The sequence below is a fragment of the Salmo trutta genome, chromosome 37, assembly GCF_901001165.1.
Source record: "Salmo trutta chromosome 37, fSalTru1.1, whole genome shotgun sequence".
NCBI classification, from domain to species: Eukaryota; Metazoa; Chordata; class Actinopteri; order Salmoniformes; family Salmonidae; genus Salmo; species Salmo trutta.
The window spans coordinates 17,346,126-17,364,136 of NC_042993.1; the positions used below are offsets into that span (position 1 = coordinate 17,346,126).

At 45.9% G+C, this 18,011-nt stretch overlaps 1 protein-coding gene across 36 annotated transcripts in view; it reads right to left on the reverse strand.

Annotated features, from left to right (window-relative positions):
* Positions 1-18,011, reverse strand: part of rims2a (regulating synaptic membrane exocytosis 2a) — a 226,296-nt gene that overhangs the window by 57,601 nt on the left and 150,684 nt on the right. For 24 of the 36 annotated variants that reach the window (XR_003872233.1, XM_029736320.1, XM_029736299.1 and 21 more), the window contains 7 exons: positions 16,965-17,033; positions 13,433-13,571; positions 13,000-13,107; positions 10,109-10,174; positions 7,717-7,845; positions 4,083-4,268; positions 2,133-2,245 (listed from right to left, as the gene is read on the reverse strand). Coding sequence is in view for 35 of the 36 variants with exons in the window: in XM_029736320.1 (XP_029592180.1) it covers positions 2,133-2,245; positions 4,083-4,268; positions 7,717-7,845; positions 10,109-10,174; positions 13,000-13,107; positions 13,433-13,571; positions 16,965-17,033 (810 nt within the window). In the remaining variant the exon portion in view is untranslated. The remainder of the gene's footprint in view (positions 1-2,132; positions 2,246-4,082; positions 4,269-7,716; positions 7,846-10,108; positions 10,175-12,999; positions 13,108-13,432; positions 13,572-16,964; positions 17,034-18,011) is intronic. The other 12 variants (XM_029736295.1, XM_029736324.1, XM_029736314.1 and 9 more) reach the window with 10 other exon arrangements.

The window sequence follows — 18,011 nt, forward strand, 5'->3', positions numbered from 1 at the left end:
GCCCAGGGTCAGATCAATACATTAGAATGCCTCCCCAATTTTCCCACCCGCTGCCATTACCCCATCACAGAGGGGAGAGAGATGGGGGAGAGGGAAGGGGAGAGACGGGGAGAAACGGGAAGCGGGAGAGGAGAGAGACAGAGGATAGAGACAGGGAGACAGGAATGGGGAGGTGGGGACAGAGGGAGAAAGAGGGAGAGGGGAAGGGGGAGAGGAGAGAGATGGGGACAGAGGGAGAGAGAGGAGGGACAGAGGATAGAGGGGGAGAGGGGTAGGGGGAGAGGAGAGAGATGGGGACAGAGGGTGAGAGAGGACGGACAAAGGAGAGATGGGGAGACGGGAAGGGGGATAGGAGAGAGAGGGCAGGAGAGAGACTGGCTGTAGACTCGGAGGAGAGAGGAGTGCTCATGGTTTCTGACATTGATGAAGGAGTTCTGGGAGTGCTTTGACAAGTTCTCAGCACCGGCTAGGCTTTCTCTCTTTTGCTCTGCTTTCTCCCTCCCTCTCTCTCCTTCTGCTCTCTCTCCCGCTTTCTTCTCCCTCTCTCTCTCTCTCTCTCTCTCTCTCTCTCTCTCTCTTTCTTTATCTGCTCTTCTCCCTCTCTCTCTCTCTCTCTCTTGCTCCCTTCTCCTTCTCTCCCGTGGCCCGCTCCCTCCAATCACCACTTAGCTAATCTGTCAATTCACAGCACAGCTCCAGAGAACTCAGGCTCCTCCCCTCCCTTCCATCATCACACCCTTCCATCATGTGACACACTCTGTTACAACCTGTCAGAACATTTTAGGGAGAGTTAAATGAGAACAATACATTTGTGCTGAAGAATGAAACGGTTTAAGATGTCATTCTGTCTGTGAGAGCTTCAGTAAGAGAAGTAGGATCACACTGTGTGTACTAGTTCTGATTCCTCATTAAGGAGAGTCTTACAGTACAGGAGGAACTAGAGGAACTCTGCATGCAGCTCAGTTATACCTCTTGTACCAGGGAGAGTTATAGCCTTCCCAGACTCAATAAAAAGTGAATCATGTATTCCTTTGTTTCTGGATAAATGGCTTTACTACTACTAACACTGGTTATGGAATCACACATGTTTAAAACACTAATAGTCTACTGGACCGTATCCACACCACAACCCCAGCGACACGTCTCACCTGAGCACTCTGAAGTCATAACACCAAACTGAGGACTGTTCAACATAGAACACAAAACGACAGTAGACCTCATGACAACTGAGGAACATGGAAGCTACGATGCTAGATGACAACACTGACCCAGTGTAGGAGCCAGAAGAAGACTAGGAAGCTAAGCTAGGACACAGGACTGCTTGGTCACACAGACAGGGAGTGAGAGACAGGCAGGGGGTGCTGTGGACCACTGTAATTAGGGCTGTTCAGTAGGGAGGAAACCTTTTGAAACGTAGTGAAACAGGGAGGTTCTCTCTGAACTCGTCCAATAAGAACACAGATTCTCATTTTCCGTTGCAGACAGATTCAGTCTTTTACAGGGGAGTTCTCTAACTCCCACCTCCTGTGAAAGACCAAACCTACACTCTATGTTACAGACCTTCACAAGGCTCTGTTCCTTCTTCTCCATCTTCTGAGGAAGGAATGGCAAAAAGGAACCGAGTAGATATATTAAAATAAAAAACATCAAATGTACCAATATCGCTGACCAAGGATACAATACATGTTGTAAACCTTCCACAGGACACCCTGGTTAACGCTGATAACATTTAGAGTACTGAGACCATAAGAACACACAACAAACTCACTAAAACACAAGACACAGCTTAACAATGTTGGTAGAGTCAAGGAATTCTGAGCCAAGCTCTGTCGTTCATGAGCAACTGACCAGAGAGAACCAACAGACAGCAGTATCTGTTAAACTTGCTATGAGCCTTTTCCCACTCAGAGGTTTATGGCACAAAATAAGCAATATCTCAAGCTGCCATACCCAGATAAAGACCAGCAAATAACAAGAAACAACTGCTTCTGTCAAAGAGATGCTTCAATCAAAGTCAAACCTGTTCCTAAGTAAGTGACCATAGTGACCAATGGAGAACAGCCTTGAGGTGTCACCAAACCAAAGCAACCAGAGTGGCCCAGCTGGGTATGGAAAATACGCTGAGAACTTACTTCTGCCCTTGGTCCCTGTGGGTGGAAGCTGTGGTAGTTGCCGACCTCCTCTCCTGTCGGACATGGGGGTACTGGTAGGGCTGGTTTGGGCCGATCCGCTGCGGGGGTTCGCCCTACGGGGGGCACAAAATAGTACAGCCTGGGTGAGTCAAAGATCAGAGGTCAGGCACAGAGCTGACCTGTGATTGGTTGGAAGGCCCGGACAAGCAGAAGGACTACATTTCCCAGCGTGCTTTGCTTTGTTATGTAAGAGGAGAGGATGGTTTCAGGCTGGTTGTAGAAACATCAACACATCAAACAAACAAACTACTACTGTCTACTGGGGTTGGTAATGAACCAAACATGGGAAAAAAATTGTATCAAACACATATATATGTCAGTTCACATATATACTGGACATGTTGTGTACAATCATGTCCATGCTCAACCAGGGATGCTGCCATGTTGTTGGATCGGTGAAAACAGGACACATAACAGATCATTTACCTGGTCAATCACCTGATCAATTACCTGATCAATTAACTGATCAATTACCTGATCAATTACCTGATCAATTACCTGATCAATTACCTGATCAATTATCTGATCAATTACCTGATCAATTATCTGATCAATTACCTGATCAATTACCTGATCAATTACCTGATCAATAATCTGATCAATTACCTGATAAATTACCTGATCAATAATCTGATCAATAATCTGATCAATTACCTGATCAATTACCTGATCAAGTTAATAACTAACTACCTTTTATTTTCTGTAGTGTATTTTTTTCAATCTATCATATTGAACGTATTCTCAACAGATATTCTTTGTCCCATAAGACTTGTACTATGTTTTTACACCATCTGCCAGTTGAGCAATTGTGTCTGCTGACAATATGTGTTGAAGGCAGGCTATGCAGAAGCATCAATTTAATACTGTAGCTTGAATTATTACTTAATTTGCTAAACATTAGTGACAAATAGTTATTGCCTAAAAATGGCTAATATTGAGGAGTACTGGTGTCTTACTCTAATTAAAAGCACATAACAGATGATCAAGCTCATTTGTAATTGGTGGGTTGCTGACTGATTGAATAAATTCTACATATCTGGTGTAGTCCAAAGTTTCATTCTAATTCATGTCAGCACCTACCAGCTGGTGAACTCTAAAACACATCAAAACAATGACATTTGGCACATGACATGCTAGAGATAATGTAGCATCAGTTTTGCAACAAAGGTGATGAATCGCATGTTTCACTCGACCCATCATTGCTGCAAGGAAAGAGGGAGGACAGCACTCATGGGCGTTTGTTCAATGTGGACCAATGTGGACCAATGTGGACCAATGCGACCATGCGATCTGACGGTCTACAAAAGATTTGAAAAAAAAAAAAAACTGGAATAAAAAATGTAATTACAGGATAATAACAGGTAATGTTAGTAAAGAAAGAAAATCACAATGGTGATCCAGCACTACTATACTCAGTCAAAGTAGTGTATAAGTAGTGTGTTCCAAAAACAAAAAGAGTTAGTATCTAGTCTACTACCAGTCTGGGATGGGGAAGAAAATGCAGCACCATTCGTTGCTTTAGGAGGGGGGGCGGAGTAAATGATAAAGTGGTAAGCTGGCTGGATGCTGATTGGATGCTGATTGGATGCTGGGTGGGTGGTGGGGGGTTGGTGGTTGGTTGCAGTGAGACAGGCAGAGAGAGGGGTGGGTGCTGGTTGTTGGTTACTCTTTGGATTGGTGGGGCAGTAGCTATGCAGTGGAGGCTGGTGGGAGGAGAAATCGAAGGATGGGCGCATTGTAACGGCTGCAATGGCAGAAATGGAAAAGTATGAAACACATCAAACCCATGTGTTTGATTCCAATCCATGAATTCCATTCCAGCTGTTCCAATGAGCCCATCGTCTGATTTCAAGTGACACCAGCCTCCTGTAGATGTGTCTGTCTGGTCACCTCGTTAAGGCAGGTGAGGGAGGGGCGGAGCGTCCGGAGGGTAAAGACGGCATGGACCTCATGAGGGCGGAGTCGGGCCGCTCCGTGGACCGCGAGCGGGAGGTGGTGGTGCGCTCTAGCGCGGGACGCTGGTCAGCTGACCTGGACCTGCTGTGATACACATGCCTATCAACGGCTCCAAGGTTCCTGCAACACGTTATTGACAGAAGGGAAGGAAGCTGCTGCTGATGATCAGGTGACATGATACAGCAGAGTGATGCATGGACTGGGCCCCTGGGCTGGGCCCCATAGGGCCCTGCTGGAACCTACAGTAGAGTAGGAACAGGTCATAGCAGGTGTGACAGGGAGGGACAGGGACAGGCAGGGGATAATGTGTCCCTCATCTGTGGTAGGTGACTGAGTGAGTGGGTGGGAGGCCCTTTGGAATCTGTCTGTGAGTGAAAGACACTGGGTGAGATGTGAGAGAATAGTGGATTAGCATGTGTTTGTTGGTTTCCATTCAGCCCACTAGCTTACTATACTCCTGCAAGGTACATGCCGAAAGCTGTCTCCGCCCTGCCATTGTAAAATGTAACTGAAATCTAGTTGGAAAAATAAATTATATTTGAGTAGTTTGGAAATAAAATGGAATAAAATGCATTTCACATACATATACCGTGTACACAAGAAAATCGACACAGTATCATTATGTACAATAAAAAACATGAATATTCTGTGTTTTGTATCGTGTTGTTCCATAAGCATCTTCATAGGCAGTAAGTGTCATTAACTTTCAATACCATGTGTATATCTGAAAATCAGGTCACAGCAGTTAGACATATCATTGTCATTGCAAATGATCATGAAGAAAAATACCTTCTTTTGACCAGATGTTGATTATCATCTGACATGAGCAGCATTTGCAAAGCCAAAAACAAACACCAAACACTGAGGACACAGTGGCAGCACAGTAAAATAGTGAAATGTTAGAGTGAAAAGCTGTCCAGCAGAGGCTATGCTTCCTGCTTCCTGTTCTACACCAGCCAATCGCAACACAGCGGTCACTCCAGTTGTAGACCAGCCAATTGCAACACAGCCACTTCATCAGCCAGTGAACGACCTTACGTTGCCTGAGACTTTAACGATGGTCATCATCATTCGTGGTCTCCCATCCTCAGGTCGTTATGTCCAGGGACTGATGGTTTGAACAGTAAAGGAGATGTCACAATCTAACGACTTGTTACTTACTAGAGGTCTGTTGGGATGGATACTGTAGTTCACCATAGCTCTCTCTCTCTCTCTCTCTCTCTCTCTCTCTCTACCGTTCAGGATATTCCCTTGGGATTTCAACCCGGTCAAAATACTAACTCAAACAGCCCAAGTCTGGTGTGGTTAGTATATACTCTGATAATACTTTGCACACCTTTGTTGCACAGTAGAAACATTAAAACTCTAGTTAGATCGACTACAGCACCGGTGCTACTGTAACATCTATGTGTCTATGGAACATGTACACTGTTATTACCTTGTCTACCACTGCATTCCTCCTGCTAAAACTATACATCTACTGAAGTAGCTACAATATGAGGTCCCCTCAATATAGACTTGCCATCTCAACCCTGGACAAAATTAGTCCACTATAAAGGGAATAGGATGCCATTTGGGACACAGTCAAATACTTTAGTCTAGTTCAACAGCCAACAGTGTGAGAAGCATGGCGTCTATCCAAGGTCATTGTCTAGATCTACTGTGCTGGCAGGGACCTGTTCCCAGGGGCCGCACGGGTCACAGCGACTCACCCGGGGCTCTGAGCCACTCCACTCTCTCTCTCTCTCTGACTCTCCCTGTCTGTCTCTCTCTCCTCTGACTCTCCCTCTCTCTCTCTCTGACTCTCCCTCTCTCTCTCTCTCTCTCCCTCTCTCTGTCTCTCCCTCCCTCTCCATCTCTCCCTCCCTCTCCGCCTCTCCCTCCCTCTCTCCCTCCCTCTCCGTCTCTCCCTCCCTCTCTCCCTCCCTCTCCGTCTCTCCCTCCCTCTCCGTCTCTCCCTCTCTGTCTCTCCCTCCCTCTCCGTCTCTCCCTCCCTCTCCGTCTCTCCCTCCCTCTCCGTCTCTCCCTCTCCGTCTCTGTCTTTCCCTCTCTGTCTCCCCTCGCTCTCTGATTCTCCATCTCTGTCTCTTTCTCTCCGACTCTCCCTCTCGGTCTCTCTGTCTCCCTTCTCTCTCTCCCTCTCCCTCTGTTTCTCTCCTAATCGTTCTGGCTATAGCAGAAAGAGAAGGCACACAGTTGGAATGGGAGTGGAAGGGACATATATTCTCCTCTCCTCTGTGACTGTGTGACTGCCATGGGATGTGAGAACCATTCATCTCCCTGCCAATCTACAGAGAGATTGAAGCTATCTGGTCCGCGGCCTCGCTCAGGGAAACTTTGTGACACTTTAATAAAGTCAGTTGTGCTGGCTCAGTTCTGACGACTCATCGTTTTTTTCTCCTGGAGAGACAATGCACGATGTGTGGTTTTTGACTGACAGCCAGATGGCAGCGACGGGAGCCCAGGAGGAGCTATTTGCAGCATTTCTCCAGGGGGTGCTGAGAGTGTGACGTTGCGTTCCAAATGACACCCAATTCCCTATTTAGTGCACTACATTTTGCCAGGGCCCATAGGACTCTGGTCAAAAGTAGTGCACTATATAAGGACTAGGGCGTCATTTGGGAGTGGCCAGCTTGGCCCAGCCCGCTGAACTGGCACATCACAACATCGGGCCTGGCACACGCACCTGGGGGGTACCTGAGCCTGAACCTAGGCCATCATAGGGCTGGCACAGCCTGGGCATGGGGCAATGCTGAGCTTCCCATACTTAGCACTCTTAGCATAGAGAAACAGACAGACCCTCTGCGAGTCAGCATGGAGAAATGGCCAGGCACAGTTCTCCTTCTTCAGATGATAAAAATATCCTTCACTCATGTGGTATTGACCTGTCGGCCATATTGGCCTTCATCAGAATGAAAACGACATGGTTTGAAGACAGACAGAGAGGGCCAGAACAAATCAAACTGCAGACATACAGGTAACCACTGTTAATAATAATCCAGGCCATCCAAGATAGCGGAGGTAATGTTAGAGAGACAACCATGCATTAATAAAGGAAAGGTAAACATCCCATTACCACCAGCAGCATCAAAAGGCCATGTGTCCTTTTGTTCAATGCAGCCCTTATACAGTATTACCTGCAGAGCTGAGCATCAGAGCTACCAATGATGAGCCAGCCTTTATTTACCCAGATACAAACAGGACACCACTGATCACAAACACAACTTGTCATCTTACCACTGATGGTAGACTAGTAGGCATGACAACAAAACAGCAACAGAGTACGATACATGTGTCACAACCGATGTCGAGACACGAGAGCTCGCAGCAGCCTCAATATTACACAGTAATTGGAGGCAGTTGTGTGGTTTATGGGTCTAGTACACAACTTGAGCAGAGCTGTGATGACATGCTCCAGAACCAGATATCACCCAGGATATCACTGGGGTTCATCACCTTTTACAATCACATAAAACATGTTTTAATGTCATACAGACGACTACAGAGAAAAAGACCCACAAAATGGCTGACTGTGGAAATATACGTAGAGACACTGTAATGTGAATACCTCTTGTAGTCACAGTCGACGGAAGCAGAGGAGGAGTACGCGCCCTCTGAGTGGGCTCGGGACATCCTAGTGGAGCGCAGTAACCTGACAGCCTCTTCTCGACTGATGTTGGATATGCGGTGGTTGCGGCTGGCGAAAAGAGAGCGGTCAGTGGGAGTCAGTGTGTGTTTTAAGAATGCCTTAATACCAGGTTGGTCAGGTGGGACAGAGAGAGATAGGTCATGAACCTGTGGACAGAACCTGGTTTTCACATGACCCTGGGGACAGAACCTGGTTTTCACATGACCCTGGGGACAGTTGGGGAAGATGATGGGGGTGCACCAACTCTCTGTAGACTGTAAAGGGGTCAGTTGATGGGGGCGCACCAACTCTCTGTAGACTGTTAAGGGGACAGTTGATGGGGGCGCACCAACTCTCTGTAGACTGTTATGGGGACAGTTGATGGGGGCGCACCAACTCTCTGTAGACTGTTAAGGGGACAGTTGATGGGGGCGCACCAACTCTCTGTAGACTGTTAAGGGGACAGTTGATGGGGGCGCACCAACTCTATGTAGACTGTTAAGGGGACAGTTGATGGGGGCGCACCAACTCTATGTAGACTGTAAAGGGGACAGTTGATGGGGGCGCACCAACTCTCTGTAGACTGTTAAGGGGACAGTTGATGGGGGCGCACCAACTCTATGTAGACTGTTAAGGGGACAGTTGATGGGGGCGCACCAACTCTCTGTAGACTGTTATGGGGACAGTTGTTGGGGGCGCACCAACTCTCTGTAGACTGTAAAGGGGACAGTTGATGGGGGCGCACCAACTCTCTGTAGACTGTAAAGGGGACAGTTGATGGGGGCGCACCAACTCTCTGTAGACTGTAAAGGGGACAGTTGATGGGGGCGCACCAACTCTCTGTAGACTGTTAAGGGGACAGTTGATGGGGGCGCACCAACTCTATGTAGACTGTTAAGGGGACAGTTGATGGGGGCACACCAACTCTCTGTAGACTGTTAAGGGGACAGTTGATGGGGGCGCACCAACTCTCTGTAGACTGTTAAGGGGACAGTTGATGGGGGCGCACCAACTCTCTGTAGACTGTAAAGGGGACAGTTGATGGTGGCGCACCAACTCTCTGTAGACTGTTAAGGGGACAGTTGATGGGGGCGCACCAACTCTCTGTAGACTGTAAAGGGGACAGTTGATGGGGGCGCACCAACTCTCTGTAGACTGTTAAGGGGACAGTTGATGGGGGCGCACCAACTCTCTGTAGACTGTTAAGGGGACAGTTGATGGGGGCGCACCAACTCTCTGTAGACTGTTAAGGGGACAGTTGATGGGGGCGCACCAACTCTCTGTAGACTGTTAAGGGGACAGTTGATGGGGGCGCACCAACTCTGTAGACTGTTAAGGGGACAGTTGATGGGGGCGCACCAACTCTGTAGACTGTTAAGGGGACAGTTGATGGGGGCGCACCAACTCTCTGTACCTCTACTATTCTCTTGTGGTTTGATCCAAACACAACATCCAGCTTGACCGCTGTGGATGGGTAGCCACCATAAGGAGTGTATATCAGATATATAGGATTCATATACTGTCATATACACTGGTACAACACAGGATGGGCACTGGGCAGGGGGAACTACCTCTGCTGGACAACTCTTCACAAACAGAAAAAAACTACAGGACACATCCATTTCACAGTATTGACAGGCTAGTTTCTTTGAGGTATATCTCAAGGTACAATCAAAGATAATAAATAGCGGGCTATGTATTTGTCTACCAATAAAGATACGTAATCAATGATGAAACTGTGGCAAATGTATGAAAAGTATGTGGAGAGAGGATATGTATATGTGTTTATGAAGGGTTCTACCTGGAAGCAAAAGGGTTCTACCTGGAACCAAAAGGGTTCTACCTGGAACCAAAAAGGGTTCTTCAAAGGGTTCTCCTATGGGGACAGCCAAAGAACTCTTTTAGGTTCTAGATAGCACCTTTTTTTCTAAGAGTCTATGGGCCTTAGAGTGGCTCACCTGTTTAATTCTACGGACTACAAAAGGCCACACACTACACTGATGCATATACAGTATATTTGTCCGGGAAGGGAGAAATATATACCTGGCTGCCCACACCACACCACACCACACCACACCACACGTTGTGTCGTCAATGGCATTGTCTTGGGATGTGAAGTGGATAGGTTTGTGATGATCATGGTTTAATATCAATGGCATTGTCTTGGGATGTGAAGTGGATAGGTTTGTGATGATCATGGTTTAATGTCAATGGCGCATTAAGCCAACACAGGCTTGAAGCTTGAAAGGCCAGCAGCTTCCTACAGACAGACAGGGGGCGGAGTGGAGGGTGTGATGGAGGGAGGAACATGCACTGTCAGGTAAGATTCTACCTGGGTTCCTTCTGATGATCATCACTAGGTTGACAGCGTCTGGATCGAGGTAGGGTGAGAAAATGGCTGCGGGACATGAAGGGAGAGAACAGAGACATGGTTGGATGGGGCTGAATGGGGAGGGAGAAGAGGGAGAAAGAGAGCGAGAGACACACGGGGCGAGAGAGAGACACAGGGAGAGAGAGATATAGCGAGAGAGAGACACAGGGTGAGAGAGAGAACGAGAGAGATAGCGAGAGAGACACAGGGCGAGAGAGAGACACAGGGAGAGAGAGATATAGCGAGAGAGAGACACAGGGAGAGAGAGAGAGAACGAGAGAGATAGCGAGAGAGACACAGGGCGAGAGAGAGACACAGGGAGAGAGAGATTGCGAGAGAGAGACACAGTGAGAGAGAAAAAGAGAGAGAGACACAGGGAGAGAGAGAAAGAGAGAGAGAGACACAGGGAGAGAGAGAAAGAGAGAGAGGGGGACGGTTCAGTGTTGGAGGAGAGAAGGGAGGGGTACAGCCATGGAAGAGGAGAGGATATTGGTGCAGTCCTTCCTCAGGTTAGAAAACCCATTGAGATGCATGATGAGGCGCTCCTAACTTACTGTTCTGTACTGTAACACACATGCTGCTGCAAACCAACATCAGTCCCAGTGGATTCAAACCAAACCTTGTAAGATACTGAATGTTGTTGGAGGTACTGTATGGGATTCACAATCCAATTCAGAACTAGCCCCCTAACTCTCCAAATGTCTGTACATCTATTTCTGCATTAGTTAATAACTTTACAAAATAAAATGAAAAACAAGCAAAAGTACATAAATATGATGTTGTATTTCAAAACAAAATAACACATAGGCAATATAAAACAACTTCTTAAAAATGTAAATTCCCCAAAAGAATGAAATAATAATAATAAAGAATTATTATTATTTAGAGGTAGACTGGGTCATTTCCAAATTCTCTATGTGGGCATCCCAAATGGCACCCTATTCCCTTAGGACTATAAAGTAGTGCACTTTATAGGGAATAGGGTGACATTTGGTATGCACACCATGACTCATTTCCTGTTTCCTAATTTTCAACTGTTTTCAATAAATAACAGCAGTAGTTGATTAAGGGGAAGCTGAAATACAGTCTTAGTGAGCAACTGTCTGTCACACACAATCTAGATAAGTGCATTTCCTGTGTCTGGCCCTGATTTAGGCTGCCTCAGCCATCCTCGCCTTAGAAATATCAAATAAACTTAATTGGATGATGGGAGGGGGTAAGTAAGTAAGGAGAAGAGAACTGTGCCAAGGCTGAGCTGTATGTCTGAGACACTGAGCTGGTGTTGGTGTTATAGCGGGACAAATAGTATCACTAGAATGGGAAAGGCCCCTCAGACCACAGCAATTTGACAGTACACTGATGGGTAATGACTTGAGTGGGGTTGTCCATTCTAGAGATTCTATTTCTATAGTCTCAGGTGTGGTGGAGGAAGGAACATCACAACACCACATGGCCCCAGACAAACACAGGATGTGTCACAAATGGCACCCTATTCCCTATATTACACTACTTTTGACCAGGGCTCATAGGGCTCTGGTGAAAAGTAGTGCACTCTACAGTGAAAAGGATGCCATTTGGGATGCAGAAAAGGTTCCAGCGCAGAGGAACAGTAGGAGAGACAGTGGTGTTATATTTAAGCAATAAGGCCCGGGGGGGGGGGGGGGTATATGGCCAATATACCACGGCTTAGGGCTGTTCTTATGCACTACGCAACGTGCCGGGACACAGCCCTTAGCCGTGGTATATTGGCCATATATCACAAACCCAGAGGTGCCTTATTGCTATTATAAACTGGTTACCGATGTAATTAGAGCAGTAAAAATACATGTTTTGTCATACCTGTGGTATACGGTCTGATATACCACAGCTGTCAGCCAATTCAGCATTCAGGACTCGAACCACCCAGTTTATAATGTAGTTTAGTTCCCTCTCACAGATTAACAGCTGCTATTAATCTCTATAACTACACTCATTAAAGGGTGATTGGTATGTGTTTGGTTCTATGGTCACTGTAATCTATCTACAGTATATTGACATGTATCAACATTCTAGTCATATGGTGACTATAATCTATCCATATATAATGATCTACTATAACCTCCAGTAAATTGGCCTTTGTTTTAAATGTAGTTATATGGTGTGCGTCCCAAATGGCACCTTATTCCCTACATAGTGTACTACTTTTGACCAGAGCCCTATTCTTATCTTTTCTTATTTCTTATTGTTGTTTTGATGTCGAGAATGAACCTAAGTATTTCGTTGGACGGTGTATACCATGCGTATCCCGTTACGACTAATAAAACTTGAAACTTGAACCTATGAGCCATGTTCAAAAGTAGTATACTGAGCACCGGTGTTAATGATCCCCTCTCAGTATTAATAAGGCAACAAGATTTCAACACAAAGAAGAGAAGAGGTTAGTTAAAGATCCACCTAGTGCAGGACATCAGAGAGGAGATTTGAGTTCTTGGAAAGGGGACAGGTTGGGGAAAGAGACAGGTTGACTTGTGAGCACTAGGTGAGATATCTGTATAGCAGTTCTAGGTGTGAAAGCATCAGGCAGATTAAACAGGTGTAAGGTTGTGTAACGGAGGCAGTTCAGTGAAACCGCGCTCATGTGATTAGTAACTGTGCCTGAGACCTGAACATTTGGGTTACCTCCCGAGCTAATGCCTAGGCTTTAGCTCAGAGGTCTAACAGTTACACAGTCTTGTGGCTGGCAGACAACCCGGGTTGGAACGATGTCAGTCCCAGTTGATTGTGTTGTCTGCAGGAGCTGCTGTGTGAGGCTGTATGAGGTTGTGTAGGGCTGTGTTAGGCTGTGTCAAGCTGTGTGAGACAGGGGTATCTACCTGTCAGGTGAGTGGTGGTCATCGGACACACTGCGCCGGTCCACTCTACTGGAGGAGCTGTACTGAGACGAGGCGGGGTCAATGTCATAGCCGGGATCCAGACTTCTGCTGTACACAACAGAATCACTGGATCACCCCCCTAGTACTGTACAGTCACAGTACAAACTCCCCACAGTGTCCCCTAGTGGCTCGGGGATGCACCTACTCACCTTAATGCAATCACTGTCAGTGTGAATGAGATCCCAGGTTATATGGGTTAAACGTTCTACTACCAAGACAACTATCACAGATATACCGCTTAAAGGACAACCTCTGATATCAGTTGGGGTTCTCAGTTCCCATTATGGTGCAGTTTGGCACAAACTGTTTTTGAGGAAGGGATACAACTTGGGATGCTGGGTTGGACGGGGGACAAGTGAGATGGGGGAGTTACCTCTGTGGAGGGGGGACGCTGGGAGACCGCGACCGCGCCCGGTTCATGTCTGCCGACCGCGAGCAGTGGTTGGATGACATCGCCTGCTCGGGGACAGACAACGTGGAACTATGGAGGTCCCTGCCGTTCTGCCGGTAGCCTGGAGAGAGAGAGAGAGAGGGAGGGGAGAGAGAGGGGGGGAGGAGAGAGGCAGAGAGAAACAGAGATACAGAGAGAAACAAAAAGAGAAACAGAGAGAGACAGAAACATAGAGAAAGAGAGAGAGAAACAGAGATACAGAGAGAGAAACATAGAGAGACAAACAGAGAGAAAGAGAGAGAAACAGAGACAGAAACAGAGAGAAAGAGAGAGAGAAACAGAGATACAGAGAGAGAAACATAGAGAGACAAACAGAGAGAGACAAACCGAGAGATAAACAGAGATACAGAGAGAAACAGAAAGAGAAACATAGAGAGACAAACAGAGAGAAAGAGAGAGAGAAACAGAGATACAGAAACAGAGAGAAAGAGAGAGAGAAACAGAGATACAGAGAGAGAAACAGAGAGAGAAACAGAGAGAGACAAACCGAGAGATAAACAGAGATACAGAGAGAAACAGAAAGAGAAACATAGAGAGACAAACAGAGAGAAAGAGAGAGAGAAACAGAGAGACAGAAACAGAGAGAAAGTGAGAGAGAAACAGAGATACAGAGAGAGAAACAGAGAGAGACAAACAGAGAGACAGAAACAGAGAGAAAGTGAGAGAGAAACAGAGATACAGAGAGAGAAACAGAGAGACAAACAGAGAGAAAGAGAGAGAGAAACAGAGATACAGAGAGAGAAAGAGAGAGAAACAGAGAGAAAAAGAGAGAGAAAAAGAGATACAGAGAGAGAAACAGAGAGAAACAGGGGGACAGAAACAGAGAGAAAAAGAGAGAGAAAAAGAGATACAGAGAGAGAAACAGAGAGACAGAAACAGAGAGAAAAAGAGAGAGAAAAAGAGATACAGAGAGAGAAACAGATAGAGAAACAGGGAGACAGAAACAGAGAGAAAAAGAGAGAGAAAAAGAGATACAGAGAGAGAAACAGAGAGACAGAAACAGAGAGAAAAAGAGAGAGAAAAAGATAAACAGAGAGACAGAAACAGAGAGAAAAAGAGAGAGAAAAAGAGATACAGAGAGAGAAACAGAGAGACAGAAACAGAGAGAAAAAGAGAGAGAAAAAGATAAACAGAGAGACAGAAACAGAGAGAGAGAGTGATGTCAGAAGTTATTCAGAGAAAGACTCATCGTTCTGAGCGCAGCCTCTCTAACCTGGTCCCAGATCTATGTGTACTGTCTTGTCTAGTTGGCAAGGCAGCACAAACTGATCTGGTACCAGGCTAAAACCTTTCCTCCCTATTGACCATATACACTCCTGCAAAAAACGACAATACTGTCAACGGCAACATTTATTTTCAGAGGATTCTTTCAAAATGTTCAGAAGTTGCATACAGTGGCATAATGGTTGGTGGCTTTTAATTTTCAAAATGCTGAGGCTCTCTATATTCAAATAAATGAGGGCTTGGTCTCAACTCAATGTTCATGTGTTTCAAGTCATTGCGGTTAACATTTTAGCATTAAACATGAAAATAGCTTTCAAAAATCAGAAACATTATAATGACTTTTCCCTGCTAGACTGATTAGTCCATCGAACTTGAATGAGTTGATTATTCAATAATCGTCCATGGCCAGGAGGCATGGTTAAGGTCAATGCTTTGCCCCATTAACGTTGATTCATATTCAATAGAGTGTAGAGCACATTAAAATGAGTTAAACGTAACCGTGAATCAAAGGTAGGATTAGGAAGGAAACACAAGACATTATGAAATATGAGAGGAAAAGTTAACCTTCACAGCTACTTTAGTTTGATACTTCTATCAATTATCTCCAAATCATTACATTTTCTCTTCCAAATGTGTTTGAAAGTGAGTTTGCTGCGAAAACCTGAATTCCTTCAAATTATACATAGAAGGAACCCATATAACAAAAAAGGACAGTATTATGTAAATTAATATTATGTTAAAATTATTCACAATCAAGTCCTGCATAACACGACGTCATACATATTTACTATAGTGGAAAAAGAGAAAGATTAAACCAATTCCACATGACATCATTACATTTCACTATGTAACATCTGCAGTCTAGCTAACAGCAGCCCAACACTGGGGTAACTAAGTACCCAGCTCTGCAATCAGCTTGCTTTACGTGCACAACCCAAATATAATTCATTGGTTCTCTTGACAAGCCTCTTCACACATGACTAGAAACTGTGTGTTAAGCATCAATACTGTGTATAGAGGAGAGAACCTCAGATCTGAATTAACAGGACATAACCAGCAGAGAAGAATGACTGCATTAACCTAGTTAAAACCACCACAGTGACATCTCAATTCAGGGAGAAGAGAAATGACTAAAAGAGGCAAGAGGACAAAAACCAATCAATCTATTACTCCTGTGAATATTTATCATCTCTTCTCCCTTAGTATAGTATCAGTAGTTTGATATGGAGAAGGTAGGAAGAAAGGGGATTAGCAAAGATCTCTGGGAAACAAGGGAAGATGAGAGAGAGAGAGAGAGGAGAGGGGTGAGGAGGCTGTGATGTGAGAGAGGGGTATTCTCACTGAGTGAAGGGATATTATGGGCGTAGTGAGAGAGGAGGCTGTGATGTGAGAGAGGGGTATTCCCACTGAGTGAAGGGATATTATGGGTGTAGTGAGAGAGGAGGCTGTGATGTGAGAGAGGGGTATTCCCACTGAGTGAAGGGATATTATGGGTGTAGTGAGAGAGGAGGCTGTGATGTGAGAGAGGGGTATTCCCACTGAGTGAAGGGATATTATGGGTGTAGTGAGAGAGGAGGCTGTGATGTGAGAGAGGGGTATTCCCACTGAGTGAAGGGATATTATGGGCGTAGTGAGAGAGGAGGCTGTGATGTGAGAGAGGGGTATTCCCACTGAGTGAAGGGATATTATGGGTGTAGTGAGAGAGGAGGCTGTGATGTGAGAGAGGGGGACTGATTAGAATGTTACAGAGGTGGGAGGGTTTCCTCCTCATCTATTACGCACGCACGCACGCACGCACTCACACACACACACACACACACACACACACACACACACACACACACACACACACACACACACACACACACACACACACACACACACACACACACACACACACCCGTCTGTGTGCTGCCTGGCCTGCTACAGTAATCTACTCTCTCTCTGGCAACAGCCTCTCATTTGATGTGCAGCAGCGGCAGGCTGAGACTGGCGTGGGCGCCTGCTGCCTGTGTCGAGGAGAGCAGCTAGCTACTGTAGTGCAGAGGGAAGGAGAAGAAACTCACTGCTCCTTGTAGAGCTGCTGCAGTATCTAACGAGCTACCTTCTTTAAAAACATCACATGGTCTAGTACAGTACATTAACATACATACAGCTGTATGTTCATATACTGTTTACCCTGCGTTAGCTGCATCCACATTATACTGATTACTATTCAGTAGTATCTTACCTGAAACTACCCCAACACCGTCTTCACAGTCATAGTCAGAGATCTCACTGTCGCTGATTCTCTGAGATCCTGGAGGAGAGATAGAGAAAGGAGAGAAGAGAAGAACAGAGGTTAGTTTACTCCAGGGTCTGTCCTCTTCCCCTGGTCAGACCATGGCTCTGTGGCCTAGCTGTCACCAGTGTTGTCCAGTTGGTCTCTAGACTCTAGACCAATGCCCCAGTCCTGGACATAGTCAGGGAAAGCAGCAGACACAGAAAAAGAACACTATTTATTTTGAGAACACTATTAAACAGTATTATATTGTATCTCAAAGTCACGTTCTTACATTGATCATCACTGACCGCACTTTACAAACAACACATGCAACCAAGACCTACATTTACTCTCCTGAAATGTACTGTCTGCCTCTTCTGGTTTTCCCACCAACGTGGGAGCTGCCTATTGTAGATATAGTGTGATATAAAGTCTAATTTAAAGAGAACAACTGTAACACATAGCTGGTGTGAGACATGATGTTGGATGTGATGTAAACAACATTGCGTGGTCCTCTCCATCGAGCCTAATTGGCAATAGCTTCCATGTTTTCACGGTGGCGCTTTGAATTGACATTTCAATCATTCAATGTACATCTGAAGATGGAGTCTGAGCGGTATTCTACCGTCTCCACCGTCTTCAGAACTACTCCCTCCCTCGTCCCTCTTTCCGTGTCGTCCCCTCTCTCACTCTACACTCGGTTGCTTTTTCTGATTTATTCACTGTTCAGTCAACTTAAATCAACTGGACACGGGCTTTTACAGAAATGACAAGTGCTGCATTCTGGCAGCCGCTCTCTCAGCCTCTCTCTGCCTCTCTTTTTCTGGCAGCCGCTCTCTCAGCCTCTCTCTGTCTCTCTTTTTCTGGCAGCCGCTCTCTCAGCCTCTCTCTGTCTCTCTTTTTCTGGCAGCCGCTCTCTCAGCCTCTCTCTGCCTCTCTTTTTCTGGCAGCCGCTCTCTCAGCCTCTCTCTGTCTCTCTTTTTCTGGCAGCCGCTCTCTCAGCCTCTCTCTGTC